Source organism: Natator depressus, chromosome 1, assembly GCF_965152275.1.
Source record: "Natator depressus isolate rNatDep1 chromosome 1, rNatDep2.hap1, whole genome shotgun sequence".
NCBI lineage: Eukaryota > Metazoa > Chordata > Testudines > Cheloniidae > Natator > Natator depressus.
Genome location: NC_134234.1, coordinates 109053867 through 109072998, shown reverse-complemented (window position 1 = coordinate 109072998; position 19132 = coordinate 109053867). Strand labels below are relative to the sequence as shown.

The window sequence follows — 19132 nt, the reverse complement described above, 5'->3', positions numbered from 1 at the left end:
CTGATCTGGGCTGCTACCACCCCTTAACCTCCGGTGTAAAAGGGATTCTGCCTCCAGATGAAAAATCAATTGCTGAGAGTGGTCCTCAAAGGGAAATTGGGAACGGGGTTTGTGATAAGGGAAGGAGAGAAACTCTGTGGAGTATCCCTGATGCATAATCTCCAGGACCCAACTGTCCGGGGTGATCTGGTTCCAGCTGTGGGCAAAAAGAGAGTAAGATGGCACACAAATGTGGGTGGCATCAGTGTGGCATGCAGGTCTCAACCAAAAATGGCCCTTGACCTGCGGTTGGGAGTGAGTGGAAGCTGTGGCAGTAGACGGAGCCGAGAAACAGCACCTAGAGTCTGCTGGCATTTGTACAGAGGCTCATGTGGATGCTGGCAATAGGGAGGGTGTAGAGGGGGTGGTCTTTGTCTAAAAGCTGTCTCTGGTATTTTCTTCCTGGGGGAAGGAGGGGAAATCCCCAGGGACCGCAAAGTAGATCAAGTCCTTTAGTGACTGCAGGGACTCATCTGTATTTCCATTAAAATAAGATTGGACTCATTAAAGGGGAGGTCCTGGATGGTGATTTGGACCTTTCTAGGAAACCTTGACAAATGTAGCCATGAGTCCCGCCACAATACAAGTCCTGTGGCCAAAGTCCTGGATACTGTGTCTGCAGCATCCGTCTCTGCCTGGAGGGCCATCTTTGCTATTAACTTCCTTTCATCTAGAAGGGACTGGAACTGGGTTGCCTATGGGAAGTTTATCTTTAAAGTCTGCAAGCCTGGCATCGGTGTTAAAATCATATTTTGCTACTAACGCTGGTAGTTAGCTACGCAAAACTGCAGATATGTGGCGGAGAAGACCTTCCTTCCCAGGAGGTCCAGTCTCGTTGAGCCCTCATGTGTCGGGGTGGATTTCTGATAGTGCGACTGAGCTCTTTCCATGACTGTCTGTACCACCAAAGAACTGGAGGTAGGATGAGAAAACAACAAGTCAGCTCCTTTGGCAGGAACAAAATAATGTCGCTGGGCCCTTTTTGGTGTAGGGCCACAAGATGCTGGTGTGTACCATGCCACTCTGGCTGACTCTAGTACAGAGTATAATTGGAAGGGCCACCTTACTCCATCCCTGTAGTTGCAAAATATGTAGGAGCTAGTGTGGAGGGTCCTGAACCACGTCTATTGGGATCTGTAGATCATTTGTGACCTTTTGTAAAAGCTGCTGGTACTGACAGTGATCATCACTCGCTGGGATGATTTAGCTGGGGATTGGTCCTGCTTTGAGCAGGGGGTTGGACTAAATGACCTCCTGAGGTCCCTTCCAACCCTGATATTCTATGATTCTATGACCTGGCAGAAGAGGCGATGAAAGAATGACAGCACTGTCTGGGGATAATGAAGACGATGACTATTGGAATTCTTGGTACCAGTGGAACTGGTTCTGGCTCCTCCTCCTTGTACACAGATGGAGCTGGCTGGCGAGAAGGGGAGGAGTGGTGCAACTTCTGAAAGGGATCCAGAGGCCTGCCATAAGGATCCCACAGGCCCCAATAAGTCCAGAAGGCAGGATCCATCCATTGCAGTGGCTCCCAGGGGAATCGGTACCAGCAGTGTCTAGGAGGGTCATACCCGGACAGATGGCAAGTATGGCCTCTCGGCTGTCTGTTGGGGCTCCTGTGCCTGAGCGGAGATACTGTGTGGCTATCTCTTCTGACTCCTCCGATTACGAGGACTGTTCCACTGGTAGCAGGTTCCAGGTCGCTCCCGCCCAATGGTTGGAGATGGAACTGCTCCTGAGACATCAGAAAAGATTCCTCCTCTGGAGAAATGACATTCCTCAAGACAGCAGGGCCAGAAAAGAGTGGAGACTGTGAGTAGGGGAGGAGTATGTCCTCCGGTGTTACATAGGTCCCTGTATGGCTTGGGATCCAGGAAGTTCCAACAAATATGTCTGAAGGACGCAGCTCATTTGTTGAAGCCGAACATTCTTTAGGTGAACAAGGCAGTACCAATAAGGAGTCTGGACCCACACTCGAATATGGAACCGGTAAGCATCTGTCCTTCCATTTCAGAAGCACAGTCACCATCGGATCCCTCTTTTTGCATGCCTTGCCCTCCAACCTGGGGATCTTCTGCAGAGCCACTTCCATGGGTTCCAGACGTGATGTCTCACCCAACCTGGACCGGCTTGTGGAGGAAACACATTTGCTAAAGACAGTCCTCTGTGAGGATCTGTCCTTGCACCCATGAGAGTGCCTCTATTCTCATAGAAAGCCCTGAAGGAAAAGTCCTTGGGCTTTGGGGTTAACTGTTTCACTCCAAGCCATGTACTTGGAGGGGCACTGCTGGTTGGTGGAGGCCAATTTACAGGCAGGTCTGCTGGGCCTTGATCAGAGCGGGGCCTCATAGCCTCCTCCATCAGGAACTTAAGTCAGGGCTGCCAGGTGTTTTAAGTTCTTGGTGGAAAGGATCAACAGATACTGCACCTGCAGAGATATATACTTCTCCCAGACAGTACAGGCACAGTTGATCATTGCTGATGGAGAAGGAGCAAGGGCAGGAAATGCAATTCTTGAAGCTCAGGTCTCTGGACATAGTCCTGGGCCTGGAGAAGATTTCCCCCAACTGGGAGTGAGGGAACTACTCTATACTAACCATAGACTATACTAACTACAAACTAGTTAAGGGTCTCTAACTGATCACCATATTTAGGGTCAGGAAGGAATCTTCCCTGGGGTCAGATTTTCAGAGACCATGGTGGGTTTTCGTCTTCCTCTGCAGCATGGGGCACGGGTCACTTACAGTTTAAACTAGTGTAAATGGTGAATTCTCTGTAACTTGAAGTCTTTAAATCATGATTTGAGGACTTCAGTAACTCAGCAAGAGGTTAGGGATCTATTACAGGAGTGGGTGGGCAAGGTCTTGAGGCCTGCAATGTGTAGGAGGTCAGACTAAATGATCATGATGATCCCCTTCTGACCTTAAAGTCTATGACTCTATAAGTTAAGATAGACAAACTATTTACAAGTATTTTATGTTACAGTTTATACATGGAGTGAAGGACATTTCTGACTCTGGCCATGTGGAGGTAAGAAGGAACTGGGCAGGGGTTGACCCACACTGTCTTTTATGCCCTCAGTCAGAAACATGAGGGGAGCTACTGAGCAAGTGCGGGTCAACAGATATTGCTTTGAAGAATTTCTAGATTCAGGCACGTGTGTACTCACGTGTGGAATACACATAGGGACCATCACTCAAAGAAGAAGAACAAGTTTTGCAAGATTGCAACAGCAATAAGTCTTCAACAAGTTAGGTATCTGGAAATGTCTGAATTTTTATTCTTTGCTTTCAAACCTATGAGGCACTTCTTTGAAAAAATATTTTGTCGAAAGAAAATCTGAGCACATTCTTGTTGAAAAAATCTTGAGTTATCTGGTTAAGGTCCCCTCCATTTAAAAAAAAAAAAATCAAACGGAGTGGGCTTCCAATATTCCTTTTTTTGGGGGGGGGGGTTGGACCTTCAAATCTATCACTCTAGTTCTAGATCAGGGGTCTCAAACTCAAATGACCACGAGGGCCACATGAGGACTAGTACGTTGGCCTGAGGGCACAATCACTGACCCCACCCCCGCTGCCCCGCCCCCACCCCTTCCATGAGGCCCCGCCCCTGCCCCACCTCTTTCCACCCCTTCCCTGCCGCCATTCCAACCCCTTCCCCGATATCCCCACCCCAACTCCACCCCTTCCCTTCCCCCAGGGGGTGCAGGAGGGGTGCAGGGTGCAGCAGGGGCCTCAGGGCGGGGGTCGGGGTGCAGGAGGGGTGCGAGGTGGGACGGGGGGCTCAGGGCAGGGGGTCAGGTTGTGGGGTGCAGCAGGGGGCTCAGGACAGGGGGTCGGGGTGCAGCAGGGGCGTGGGGTGCAGGAGGGGTGCGGCAGAGGTTTCAGCTGCAGGAGGGGTTCGGGGGGCAGACTCCAGCCTGGCGTGCACCGGGGGCAGGGCAGGCTCCCCGCCTGCCTGCCCTGCCCCCACGCCGCTCCGCGATGCGACTGGAACCTGGGGGGGGAGGCCCACAGGAGTCTGTGTGTTGCCCTGGCTGCACCTCCAGGCACCGCCCCCCGCAGCTCCCATTCGCTGGGAACAAGGAACCGTGGCCAATGGGAGCTTCGGGGGAGGTACCTGGAGGCGCAGCCAGGGCAACACACAGACCCCTGTCCTCCCCCTCCCCCCGGTGTGTGCTGGGCCGGGCCAGAGCCACTCTAGGTAAACGCTGGGGGAGGGCCGCACGGAGGTGGCGGACCACAGAAAATAACCCTGTGGGCCAAGTGTTTGAGACCCCTATTCTAGATTAATAAAAAACAATAGTTCTGAATAAATATAGTGAAACCTGCACTAAGGACCATTTTCAAATTGCTTGTCCATTTAATAGTACCACAGGTGACTATTTTTTCTGATCTCTAATGTTCTTTTGAGGCAGGCAGGCACAAGAAAAAAAATCCTTAAGAACTCACTCACTCACTCTTTTTTTTATTTGTTTAATGTTAAGAGGAATGAGTGTAGGGTTGGGAATGAGGAACTCCAAATTCTAATCAGAGTTCTGCCACTTGATTTCTGTGTGACTTTGACCAAGTCAATAAATATTTATTCTATATCCCCATCTCTAAAATGGAACAACATTTACATACCTACTTTATAGAGGTGCTGTGATGATTAGTTAGTGATTGCCCAGTACTTTGAGCATATAAAGTATCCTCTAAGTTTTAGATATCGGTATCTGCTAAATACGTGGATGTTCTCTCAAATGGTACCCTTTAAAATACCATATAAAACCCATTTCAAAGATTAGTAGGAACCTAATGGAATGAATCCTTGTTTTAATTGGGTAAAAGTTAGCGTTCTATCTTTTGGAAATATCCAAGTCTGTCCCCATAGTGAAAGTAGTTAATTAGGGTAAATGCTTGCTATGATGAAGGTGGTCGGAAACTTTGGAGGAAGGGATCAGGAACTGATGGAATTCAAGATGCTAAGGAAAAGAAGACACAAGAACAGCAAAACAAGACACTGGACTTCAGAAAGGTGGATTTCAACCAACTCAGAAAAAGAGTAGGCAAGGTCCCATGAAAAGACCAATTAGGAAGTACAGGAGTTGAAGGGGGCTAGCAGTTCCTAAAAGATGTAATACTAAAGCCTCAACATCATGCTATTCCAATGCAGAGGAAAGATAAGAAGAGCTACAGGAGGCCAATGTGGCTGCACAAGAACCTTTTTAGCTATAAAAACCAAAATGGATACATACAGGGAATGGAAAGAGGGCCAAATCATCAAGGAAGTATACGTAGGAACAGCGCAAGTGTGTTTGGATAAAATCAGGAAAGCTAAAACAAAGAATGAGTTATAGCTGGTGAGAAATGTTAAAGACAACAAGAAGGGGTTCTTCAAATAAGTCAGACAAAAAAGAAAGATCAGGGATGGTGTGGGTCCGCTGCTCAATGGAGAAGGTAATATGATAACCAAAGATGATAGGAAGTCAGAGCTGCTCAATGCCTACTTTGCTTCAGTCTTCTCACAAAAAACAAAATGTGACTGGACAACTAGTCAAATTACTACAGACAATAAAGGGGAAGGGATGCAGATAGGGATAAGTACAGAACATGTCAGATCTTCTAACCAATTTGAATGAATTCAAGTCAGCAGGGCCTGATGCTATTCTCCCCAGGGTACTCAAGGAATTAGCTGAGGAAATCTCAGAGCCACTAGCAATATTTGGAAACTCATGGATGACAGGACTGGTCCTGGAAGACTGGAGAAGGGCTAACATAGCGTCCATCTTTAAAGAGGGGAAAAAGGGAGGAGTCAAGCAACGATAGACCAGTCAAGCAACTATAGACCAGTCAGCCTGACCTCGATACCTGGGAATCTACTAGAGCAGTGTATAAAACATTCAATTTGTGAATACCTGGAGGATGAAGGGGTAATCACTAGCAGCTAGCATAGATTTACTAAGAACAAATCTTGCCAAACCAGCTTGATTTCCTTCTTTGACAAGATAACTGGTTTGGTGGGTAGGGGGAATGTGGTGGACATAATATACTTGGACTTCAGCAAGGCTTTTGAGACAGTCCTACATGACATTCTGATAAGCAAGCCAGAGAAATGCAGGCTCAGCAGAACTACCATTAAGTGGCTACATAACTGGTTAAACAACCGCAAACAAAGAGTAACTATTAATGGAATGATGTCAGATTGTACGGAGGTCTCAAGCGAGGTTCCACAGGGATCTGTTCTGGGTCCGGTGTTGTTTAACATCTTTATTAATGACCTGGATGTAGGAATACAGCATACTGATCAAGTCTGTAGATGACAAAGCTAGGAGGGCTTGCCAACACTTTGGAGGATACAGTTAAAATTCAGAGGGATCTTGATAAACTGGAGAACTGGGCTACAGACAACAAAATGAAATTCAGCATAGACCAATGTAAGGTGCTACATGTAGGGAAGGAAAACTAAATGCACAAATGCAGAATGGGGGATAACTGGCTTTGCAGCAGCACTGCTGTGAAGGATTTGGGAGTTGTGGTGGATCACAACCTCAACATGATTCAGCAATGTGACGCTATAGCAAAAAAAGCTAATGCATGTTTAGGTTGCATTAACAGAGGCATAACATGCAAGTCACGGGAGGTGATAGTACCACTCTAGTCGGCGTTGGTTAGGTCGCCACTGGAGTCCTGTGTCCAATTTTGTTCATCCAAGTATAGAAAGGATGTTTATAGAGAAACTGGAAAGGATCCAGAGGCGAGCAACAAAGATGATTAAAGGGATGGAATACAAGCCATATGAGCAAAGACTGAAGGAACTGGGTATGTTTAGTTTGGAAAAGAGGAGATTAAGGGAGACATGATAGCTGTCTTCAAATACTTGAAAGGCTTCCATAAAAAAGATGGAGAAAAGTTGTTCTCTCTTGCCACAGAGGGCAGGACAAGAGACAATGGGTTCAGACTTTAGCATAGAGGATTAGATTAAATCTCAGGAAAAACGGCAGGACAATAGAACAGACTGTTTAGGGAGGTACTGGAAGCTCCTTCACTGGAGCTTTTAAAAAGGAGGCTAGACAGACATCTGTCTTGGATGCTTTAGACAACAAATCCTGCTTCTTGCCGAAGACTAGATGACCCTTCCAGTCCCTTCTAACCCTATGATTCTATACATTTTCTTAAAACATAATACCTGTTTGTACTTTGGAAGAATTTTTAAGTGCAAAATAAACACATAATTAATCAAGTGTTAAAACATGTGGGTTGGAATGCTCACTCCTCCTTCTAGTCGTTAAGGAGTAAAGGCTACAGGAACTGGAAATAAGACTGTAGTAATTGTTAGCTGCGAAGTAGCAGCAAAAGGGCTTTCTTCATAGCCCTCATGACACTGCTATTCTTGTCCTAAGAGAAAATGCAAAAATACCAAACTGTAACTACTGCATTTAGATGGTAAGGAGGCAGAACACAGACTGGGGTCCCAGTGCAATGAGAAAAATAAAAAATGTTCTAAGAACCTACAATAAATATTGCTTGCTACTGTCTAGATCAGTGGTTTTCAAAAAAATTTTCTGGGGACCCAGTTGAAGAAAACTGTTGATGCCTGCGACCCAACGGAGCTGAGGATGAGGGGCTTGGGGAGTGAGAGGGGCTCAGGGCTGGTGCAGAGGGTTGGGGTGTAGGGGTGAGGGCTGTGGGGTGGGGCCGTGAATGAGGGGTTCAGCGTGTGGGAGGGGGATCTGGACTGGGGCAGGGGGTTAGGGTGCAGGAGGGGGTCAGGACTCTGGGCTGGGGGTGCATGCTCTGGGGTGGGACCAGGGATGAGGGGTTTGGGGTGCAGGAAGGGGTTCTGGGGAGCTCAGGGCTGGGGCAGGAGATTGGGGTGTGGGGTTGTGGTGCGAATTTACCTCTGGAGGCTCCCAGTCAGCAGCGCAGCCGGGGTGCAGAGTCAGGCTTCCCACTGGTCCTGGCACCACGAACCGCGCTGCCCCTGAAGCAGCCAGCAGCAGGTCCAGTTCATAGGCAGAGGTGCGCAAGTGGCTCCGCGCAGCTGTCACCCGCAGGCATAACTCCCCCCGCACCAGCTCCCATTGGCCGGTTCCTGGCCAATGGGAGTGCGGAGCTGGTGCTTGGGCAGCATGCAGAGCCCCGTGCCCCCCTGCCTAGAAGCTGGACCCGCTGCTGGCCACTTCTGGGGTGCAGCACACTGTCGAAACAAGTAGGTACTAGCCTGCCTTAGCTGGGCAGGACTGCCAACAGGACTTTTAAGATCCTGGTCAGTGGTGCTGACCAGACCGACCCAGTGCCTTACTTGCCGCAACCCAGTACTGCGTCGCGACCCGAACTTTGAAAAACGCTGGTCTAGAGAAGTGAAGAAATAGTAAAGGTCTTTCATTCCGAACCAGTGAATTTCCATTACGTTTAGTGTATTTCAGTGCTCATTCAAGGTGCAAAATTAAGGGACTTAAAAAGTGACAACCTATAATTACTGAAACATGTCAACATGCACAGTGACAGTGAAAGCCTACCCACACTACCCTGTCAGTGTGCCTTGACCCTGGCCTGGAGGGACTACCTTTTGCTGATAGAGGATAATCCAGTTTCCATACCCATTTAGACTACCACTTATCCTGAGTATTACCAACATGGATGCCAGTTAGTGCCAATTATGATGTGGGTTTAGTGAGGTGAAAACCTGTTTATTACAACATAAAAACCACTCATTTTATACACACTAATCATCAGCTATAAGTAAGTGCCATTTCCCACCATGATTGGATTCACACTAGAAACAGTTGAAAAAGTTCTTTAGCATACCACCACCCAATCTTTAAACCAACCAATCTCAACCATCCAATTTCTCCTGCTACCAAAATTGGTGGATTGGAGGATGCAGGTGGTTTGGTTTTGTTTTTTCTAAATCTCTTTCAAGCTTTAGCTGAATTTTACAAGTTCTATTTTTTCAATGTTCATATGAATCTATTTAAAAAATGGGAACGGCTTACCTGAACAAGAAAAATGATGAGAAAATAAAAGTTAGCTATCCTTCTGAACTGCTCAAACAAGTTCTTCGGTACAAAGTTCCAAAATGTGTACTAAAAAAAAAAATGTAAGAGTATTTAAGTATTTGATGATGATAATGCTGTTTTCTCTAATACTGCGTGCCCTGCCACATCACTAACAGCAGCAAAATATATACAAGTACTTTAAGAATCAAACAAGCTTAAAATTCACAAATTAAGTTTAAATATTAAATGCAAATTAGAAGAAATTTTTGTTAATTTATTTAGGCAAATATACTTATGCAATTGGCATTCATGCATTCTTAGAATTTCAGTTATTAACTGAATGATTGAATCTAACATGGCTACCCGAAGCAGAAGTGTAGCACTCCACAGTTTCATTCAGAAATATTTGACATCTGGATATCTTGGTACTATGGACTGAAATAAGTTTTTATGGCAATGATACCCAGATATTTAGTTACGGTATATTTAGTTGAAAGCCACTGAAAAACATTTAAAATATTAAAACAATTGCTTTTAATGCTGTATTTAATTAATCTCCATTTTCTTTTTTCATTTATGCTAAACCTGCTTTGTCAGCAAGTCAGGGACAAAATCAAAAGTTATCAGCCCCTTTATGTTCTTTGGTTTTGTTACACATGCTTCCCTTAAAACAATCAAGAGCACTAACAGTTTATGGCTGTAAAACCTTTATTTAACGGTGTTATACATAGCAAAACTGTAATGAATATAATGTGACATACAAATTACAGACTATGAAAATACAAATAAAGACTATATAAACTTATAATTTTCCCTTGGAGATCCAGTGTGGAGAGAAGTGGAGGCAAAAGAGGGAAGGATTTGAGGAGGGAGTCAAAAGTGGTAAAAAATGGCTGTGACTGTACATGTGGGATTCAATTAAGTTGAAGAAGTAGAGCCGTTTATCTAAGAATATGGCAGAACTGAAGGAGAGAACTAATTTGTAATTAAGTCAGCCAGCCTGGTCATGGGATTTCTCTTCAGCACAAAAGCTGGCACATAGGAGCAGATGTCAGCAGACAAGACGACATCAACCCTGGTGAACTGAAAGTCACAAAAAGGGCAAGTGATAGGGCGTGAGGGGAGGGGGGAAGAGGTTGATGGGTGATGCTGAAAAAGAGACCAGCTGATAGCTGGGTTGGACAGAGGGAACTCAGCAACAGAAAGAGCAGTGCTTGGTGAAGATCAAGTCAAGTGAATGGCCACCTTGGGGAGTAGGAACGTGGAAACAGGACTGCAGGTCAAGTGAAGATATGAGGGTAAGGAAATGTTCAGGTAAGGGGTTGTATAGGGCAAAATCAAAAAGGGTGAGTGTGGGAGATTGTAAGGAAAGTGTGAGAGAGTGAGTCAGAAGTTGAAATCAGAGAGGCAGGCTGATGGGGAGGAGTTGGGTGAATGAAGCAACATGGAGAGGACGAAGAGAGTTGGATGCAGTACTGTTCAAAAGAGTATGTGTGGGAAGGGGGGAGGGAGAGGCTGGAAATGGCAGGAATGGGAGGAGAAAAGCCCAACACCCCCATTATTGTCTGATCCAGCCAGGAGAAAGCAAGGAGAGGCCTTCATAAAAAGAGGACAGCTGCAACGGCAATGTCAGATGAAGGGATCCAGGAGCTGGAGGGAGGGAGCTGTGAGGAGGATGTGGACGGCTGAGATCTTTTTAGAAATCAAGTGGGGGTTCTAGAGACAGCAAGAGAAAAGGAAGGGGGAGATGGGTAGTAGGTGGATGGGCATGAGATTAGGAATGGTGGCACAAGAGGGGAAAAGGTGACGAGGCAAAGGAGAATGTGGATGTGGGATCTGACATCTGGATTTGTATTGGTGGGAGAATGGGGAAGATGAGGATGGAGAAGGGAAGAAGAGCAACGAGAGCTGGTGGGAACTTTATAGGGGTGAGGTTAACATGTATGGGGAAATGGAGCCAATGGGGAAGTAAGGGGGAAGAGGATGGCAGATGCAATGGTCCAGAAGAGGGGTGTGGCAAGAGCCATGGGTAATTGGAAGATGGACAAGATTACAAAAAGGTGTTGTTTTGTTTTGAAATTATCAGATGTAGAAGCTACAATTACAGGGGTATTAGATTACCTGGGATTCTGATTTTCTGTTTAAAATTAAACAAATAATAGAAAAAAATGATTGAGAAATAAAACCAGAGTGACAAGTTTCCAATTACATTCAAGTCTCTCAGCAGCACACTTGGTTGCACATAGCAACACAATGGAAAGTGGTGGTTCTTTTATATGTGGTTACACTCAGAATGGGAATGCAGATTGCAAAAATAATTGAGACTTCAAAAAAGCTTGTTTTTATTTCATTGCTAACAAAACACCAGATTTCTAATCAAAACTGTGAAATCACAATTCAAATAAACCTATACAAAATTTCTAGTCTGTTACAAGACTTTAATGTAGCTATAAACACAGAAAATGAATAAAAATAAAAACTGAAAATCCAAGTCTACTGCAACCAAGTGTAAGGTGAAGTTAAAATTCCAGTTAAGGACAAAGACTAACTAACAAAAATAGAGTAAAAAGTCACTGCTTGAAAAGACTTGACTTTAGCAAAGCTTTTGATACAGTCTCCCACAGTAATCTTGCCAGCAAGTTAAAGTATGGATTGGATGAATGGACTATAAGGTGGATAGAAAGCTGGCTAGATTGTCGGGCTCAATGGGTAGTGATCAACAGCTCGATGTCTAGTTGGCAGCCGGTATCATGCGGAGTGCCCCAGGTGTTGGTCCTGGGGACATTTTTGTTCAACATCTTTATTAATGATCTGGATGATGAGATTAATTGCACCCTCAGCAAATTCGCAGATGACACTAAGCTGGGGGGGAGAAGTAGATATGCTGGAAGGTAGGGATAGGGTCCAGAGTGACCTAGACAAATTGGAGGATTGAGCCAAAAGAAATGTGATGAGGTTCAACAAGGACAAGTACAGAGTTCTGCACCTAGGAAGGAAGAATCCCATGCACCGCTATGGACTGGGGACCGACTGGCTAAACAGCAGTTCTGCAGAAAAGAACCTAGGGATTACAGTGGACGAGAAGCTGGATATGAGTCAGCAGTGTGCCCTTGTTGCCAAGAAGGCCAATGGCATATTGGGCTGTATTAGTAGGAGCATGGCCAGCAGATCGAGGGAAGTGATTCTTCCCCTCTATTCGGCACTGGTGAGGCCACACCTGGAGTATTCAGTCCAGTTTTGGTCCCCCCACTACAGAAGGGATGTGGAAAATTGGAGAGAGTCCAGCAGAGGGCAAGGAAAATTATTAGGGGGCTAGGGCACATGACTTATGAGGAGAGGCTGAGGGAACTGGGGTTATTTAGTCTGCAGAAGAGAAGAGCGAGGGGGGATTTGATAGCAGCCTTCAACTACTTGAAGTGGGATTCCAAAGAGGATGGAGCTCGGCTGGTCCCAGTGGTGGCAGATGACAGAAGAGGCAGCAACGGTCTCAAGTTGCAGTGGGGGAGGTTTAGGTTGGATATTAGGAAACACTATTTCACTAGGAGGGTGGTGAAGCACTGGAATGGGTTACCTAGGAAGGTGATGGAATCTCCATCCTTAGAGGTTTTTAAAGCCCGGTATGACAAAGCCTTGGCTGGGATGATTTAGTTGGTGTTGGTCCTGATTTGAGCCGGGCATTGGACTAGATGACCTCCTGAGGTCTCTTCCAACTTTGATATTCTATGATTCTAAGAAGCTGCTGATGCCAGTTCTGGGGATAATAGTTATAACCTGCTGAGGATTGAAAGAGATGAGGAGGCAGCCATGGGGGCATTCAGTTAGATTAATAAAATGATGATATATCAGCGACTGTGGGAAGAATATAAATCTTTCTTTGCAGCTCCTATCTTTAGTCTTTTCATCTCCTAGGTGACATCTTTAAAGAGAGAAGAGCAAGAAGATGTATTACCAACTCTTTAGCAACACTTAAAGAGAAGGGATTGCTAAAAAGAGGTTCTTTGGATTCCTGATCCCTATTGTTGTCATCTTTGGTCACTGTTGCTCTACAAGTGGCAAAATCTGCAGCTAAGTCTCATATTCCAAAACGTAGTCTCAGGTAGGCCACTTGATGTTTTACTTGAAACTTTGTTTTCTACTATTTAAACACTAAAACCTGAATGTGACCTTTCAGTTATATTAAATTTGGAGATGATGGTTTGTGGGAAGAGACTGATTTAAGTAATTCTACACTTTCATTGTTAAATTAGACTAACAGGAAAAAGTTATCCTTTTCAGATCTTGTAGTCATCACTTCCTAATAAATCACAGTCTCCGCAGATTTATACAATTCTTCTTCTCCAGTCCTTAGTTGGTATTGCATTTTCATAGGTAAGATAGCTACAACTGATTGGGGAACATAATAGAAATACTCAGTTTCAATATAAGAGAACCAATTTACTTCCAAGTATTATCAAGGCAAATCAGTCAAGGAGGAGAAAAAATTACGTACACTACAAATTTAATGTGTCTGGAATAAACAGAGTTTTCTTCATTCCATCAACATTGAAAATTAATTATAGAAGGAAAACATACATTTTTGATCACCATTTTAACATACAGGTTTTTTTGATAGCACTAAAACTCCCCAAAAGACTGTTTATCAAGTCAAAATTCAACAGCTTATAGAATGACTTTTCTTCTGTAAACAATTATGAGTAATAATGTAAGTTGGAAGCATATTACCTTCATCAGTCTAGACACTTCATATGTCAGAATGGGAAAGCCAATTCAAGTAGTTTAAATAAACAGACAAAAATATGAATTTTAGTCCTTTCCTCAAGCGTTTGAGATTGAGAGAAGTTCTGGATAAGAAGACACCTTCCACTTTACAACCTCAGCACATCATCTCTCCAATCCCATATAGGCCTCTCCCTACTTTTCTACAATTTAACAGGTCTCAGGTGCCTCAAATATTATATATGCTTTTGCTTGAGCCAGATTTATTTGTTATATTTTTAGAATAAAGGGGAACAGCATAATTGATCAGGAACCCTAGTAACTGAGGTAGCCCAGGTAATATGTAAATTAATCCTTAAAATCCTTTCAAATATATCTATCCTTGAACTATGCACAGACACATTCCATCTCAGGTGTAAATATATTGATGGTGGGATGGAAATTGTTGAAATCATGGTGGAATTCCTCAAGGGCTTCTTTTCCATGGGTCCAGATGATGAAGATGTCATCAATGTAGTGTAAGATGACTGTGACTTTGTCCTCACCCATAACTATTTCACATTTCGGGACAATGTATACCTTCAAGTCAGCGGCACTGCTATGGGTACCCGCATGGCCCCACAGTATGCCAACATTTTTACAGCTGACTTAGAACAACGCTTCCTCAGCTCTCGTCCCCTAACGCCCCTACTCTACTTGCCCTACATTGATGACATCTTCATCGTTTCCATCCCACCATCAACCTCAGCCTGGACCAGTCCACACAAGAGATCCACATCCTGGACACTACAGTACTAATAAGTGATGGTCACATAAACACCACCCTATACCAGAAACCTACTGACCGCTATACTTACCTACATGCCTCCAGCTTTCATCCAGACCACATCACACGATCCACTGTCTACAGCCAAGCTCTAAGATACAACCGCATTTGCTCCAATCACTCAGACAGAGACAAACACCTACAAGATCTCTATCAAACATTCTTATAACTACAATACCCACCTGCTGATGTGAAGAAACAGATTGACAGAGCCAGAAGAGTACCCAGAAGTCACCTACTACAGGACAGGCCCAACAAAGAAAGTAACAGAACGCCACTAGCTATCACCTTCAGCCCCCAACTAAAACCTCTCCAGCACATCATCAAGGATCTACAACCTATCCTGAAGGACGATCCCTCCCTCTTACAGATCTTGGGAGACAGGCCATTCCTTGCTTACAGACAGCCCCCCAACCTGAAGCAAATACTCACCAGCAACCACACACCACACAACAAAAACACTAACCCAGGAACCTATCCTTGCAACAAAGCCCGTTGCCAACTCGGTCCACATATCTATTCAAGGGACACCATCATAGTATGTAATCACATCAGCCACACCATAAGAGGCTCGTTCACCTGCACATCTACCAATGTGATATATGCCATCATGTGCCAGCAATAGCCCTCTGCCATGTACATTTGCCAAACCGGAGAATCTCTATGCAAAAGAATAAATGGACACAAATCAGACGTCAAGAATTATAACGTTCAAAAACCAGTCGGAGAACATTTCAACCTCTCTGGTCACGGAATTTCAGACCCAAAGTCGCAATTCTCCAACAAAAAGAACTTCAAAAACAGACTCCCACAAGAAACTGCAGAACTGGAATTAATCTGCAAACTGGACACCATTAAATTAGGCTTGAATAGAGACTGGGAGTGGATGGGTCATTACACAAAGTAAAAACTCTTTCCCCATGCTAAATTTTTTCCCTCCTGTTACTCATACCTTCTTGCAACTGTTGGAAATGGGCCATCCTGATTATCATTCCAAAGGTTTTTTTTCTCCTGCTGATAATAGCCCACCTTAATTGATTAGTCTTGTTACAGTGGGTATGGCAACACCCATTTTTTCATGTTCTCTGTGCATATATATCTTCCTACTGTATTGTCCACTGCATGCATCCGATGAAGTGGGTTTTAACCCACAAAAGCTTATACCCAAATAAATTTGTTATTCTCTAAGGTGCCACAAGTACTCCTCTTTTTTTTTTTTGCTGATACAGACTAACATGGCTACCACTCTGAAACCGATCACAGAAGTGTTTCTCCAGGTTGTAGTAACAACCTTCCTCTGTAATTCTAGCACACTCCTACAGTGCTGTGCTGCTCTTGCATCCTGTAGCAGTGCTCCTGTATGCAGAGAATTACTCCTGACAGAATTCTGCGCCGATGCAGGGACGCAGAATTCATATGGCCCACATATTTCTGTGCCCCCCGTGCAGAAAAACGCAAACTAAAACTGTGGGCGGGGGACGGGGGGGAGAGACACTCGTCTCTTCCCCGGCAGCCCAGGCAGCGCGTCTGTTCCAGTTTGCCTGGAGCAGCTTCAGAGACACAAATCACTGTGGGGGATGGGGGACTCAGCGTGCCTGCCTGCTGGGGAGACGTTGATCACTGTCAGGGGGCGGGGCTGGCCAACAAGTGAGAGAGACTCTGTCAGTCTCTCTTGATACTGCAGCTTGAGGGGCGTGGAGGAGGGTAGATCTTTTTGTTATGCAGGAGGAAGGCTTTGTCCCGAGGCAGAAGTGTAGCAGCCTGCCTGCCTAGTAAAATGTAACTTCTTGAGAACTGAAAAAACATGTAATTAAATATTAGCATCATGTTACGGAAAATTGTTTGTTTTTAAGTTAAAGAAAATAGCTTTTGTAAAAAAAAAAAAAAAAAAAAAAAAAAGGTTAATTGATCTCATTCTCGGAGACAGAAATGTAGCAACCTGTCTGCATAGCAACCTGTATTTTCCACTGAATGCATCCGATAAAGTGAGCTGTAGCTCACGAAAGCTTATGCTCAAATAAATTTGTTAGTCTCTAAGGTGCCACATGTCCTCCTTTTCTGCATAGTAACCTGTCTGCATAGTAACATTGTTAATTATTCTATTGTTAGTTAACTGTTCCCATTCTCAGTCAATTCCCCCAGGAGCAAAACCTACACAATTTTTAAGGTCCCTACATTGCCAAAGTGATGTAAAACCTTATAAATGGCAATAAGGGAATCAGCTAGGAAGATCTATTCACTTTTTCACTTTTTTCCTGTGCCAAAGTGGCACAATGAGTTAGATTTTTACTTACCCATTTAAAAAAAAAAAAAAAAAGACTTTTGAGGGCAAATAAAACATTTACCAAGCAGTCAATAAAATGTCAGGACGATCAGAACCAAGCACTTTCCAAAGTACCCAGCTAGGTCCAGGACAATGATTAGCAAAACTGTACGACTTTCATGTGTGAAAGTCTGAGCAATTTAAAATGACATTTTAATGTTTTTGTTCCCTGTTTGGTGTTCTGTAATGTAATTTGAATGAAAATCCAGGATTATAACTGGAATGCAGGGTATTAGTTACCAAATATTTGTAACTTAACTTTCATGTGTTAAGGAAATCCTGAATAGTTATTGTGACTTTTTTCTGTACTGTAGTTTAAATAACTTATCAAAATAATTGAAACTGGTATGATTATTTTGACAAATAAAATTTTCAGAATTTTGCAGAATTTTTAATTTTTTGGTGCATGATTTTTAATTTTTTGTCACATAATCCCCCCAAGAGTAACAGAATCCTTTTGATGACAGCTGCCTCCTCAATTTCCCACAGCCCATTTGGCCAAGCAGCTACCACCACATCCTCATTTTTTCCAAATTTCTCCCACTTCACACAAATCAGATTCTCCCTCCCCCAGTCTTACTGGATTCTTCCTGCTGCCTCCTATAACCAAATATATACCCATTCACCCATGCTCCTAAGAGCCTCCAGGCTGTCGTGCCACCCTCAACCCTGTGTTCTCTCTATCTAACCCTCCAATGGTAAACCTCCAGCCACATCCTGAATTCTAGCCACCACCATGATGGATTCAATCTCTTTTTATTTGTTAAGATTTTCAAATAATTTTTTTCTTACAACAAGCCAAACAAATGCTAGGTACCAACATCTAAAATAAGTATAACTATACATCAGAAAAGACCAAGATATTTAAACAATATTTGGATTCCTATGTATTAACAGCAATATTCCCAGCACATGGATTTTTATGACACAAACAAAATTTAAAGAAAATGTTTACAACTTCTTATGTAAGGTTCTCATGTTGCCAAAATAGCAAATGACTTTTTTTTTTAAACAAGGTGTCTGCCTTCAGCAAGGGAGCTCAAATGCCAGCTGCAATTATACAGTTTATATTCAATATACTTTATCCATAATGAGAAAGTTTTTGTGTTTTCAGAACTTCTAAATTTATAAAATTACACTTTTCAGACATGGAACTTGTCAAATGCAGTTCACATCTTTATTCTGGAAGATGTATTTCAAATGCTCACCACTTGGACAAGTCAAAATCATATACTGAACATGTGCAGTAGAGATTTTTTGCCAAAATTTTTAAGCCCACCTATAGAAGGGTGCACTGCCAATCTAGTAAATATGCATGCACCGTTTAATTAAGTACCCACTGAGCTGCTCATTTTTAAATTTATGCCAACTAGCCAGGATGCATTTTTCAAATGTTGTGGAAGACACACCAAAATGCTGCCCACAGCCAAAAGAAACGTGCACAGACAGGGCTTAGAGATTTAATCCCACCTCTTCCTCCAATATTTTTATGTCTTTGTGCTTCACAAACCTTCTTAGAAAGTCCTCACACTAACAATCAAAGAGGGACAACATTCACTGCTCCCATTTTTCTAGAAATCAGACATAGACTTGCCATATACGAAGTTTGTGGCAGAACTGAACTCTGATCTTTAATGTGTTAGACTTACGTCTTTGCCCCCAACTAAAGTGTCTGAAGCAATTTGCTTGAGACCTCTAAACTTAGCTATGTTACAAATAAAACTGAGATAATAATGCCTAGGCAATTGTGTAAAGTGCTTTGCAGGAGACAAATAAAAATGTATGAATGTGCAAATATCTTAGCCACATTTTAAAAAGCAAGTAACAAAGAACAGAGACTGTCTAGCCTTCTGGAGGGCACACTCGTGGTTGATAAAACAGTTTCCATTATAACTTAACTTGTAGCTAGCTTAGCTTCCCACAAAACTGGTTAGTTCCAAGAATGACTCCAAACCAACATGGACAGCTGTCCAAACATTACTGAAAACCTTCCCTGGCCTCCTGCTTTATTCACAGAAGAAGTCGTCCTCTTCATAATAGGAAATGCACACAAAGCTGGAGTCAAGGAGTCCTGTGTTCCCTCCTCCTGAATGACCTTCATAACCTCTGCACTTCACAGCCCTTTTTTAAATCTTTAAGTGAGATTTGAATAGGCGTCCACTTGAAAAGTCTGGTTTTCAAAAGCTGCAATTGTCCCAGAAAGAGTCCTCACTGCGGATCAGAACATGGCCTTGTTTCAGAAGAA

General features: G+C 43.7%; 1 protein-coding gene across 4 annotated transcripts in view; it reads right to left on the bottom strand.

Annotated features, from left to right (window-relative positions):
* ATP11A (ATPase phospholipid transporting 11A) overlaps positions 1 to 19132 on the bottom strand; it is a 216570-nt gene that overhangs the window by 91885 nt on the left and 105553 nt on the right. For all 4 annotated transcript variants that reach the window (XM_074963852.1, XM_074963858.1, XM_074963867.1 and 1 more), the window contains exon 3: positions 9020 to 9109. In XM_074963852.1, coding sequence (XP_074819953.1) covers positions 9020 to 9109 — 90 coding nt within the window. The remainder of the gene's footprint in view (positions 1 to 9019; positions 9110 to 19132) is intronic.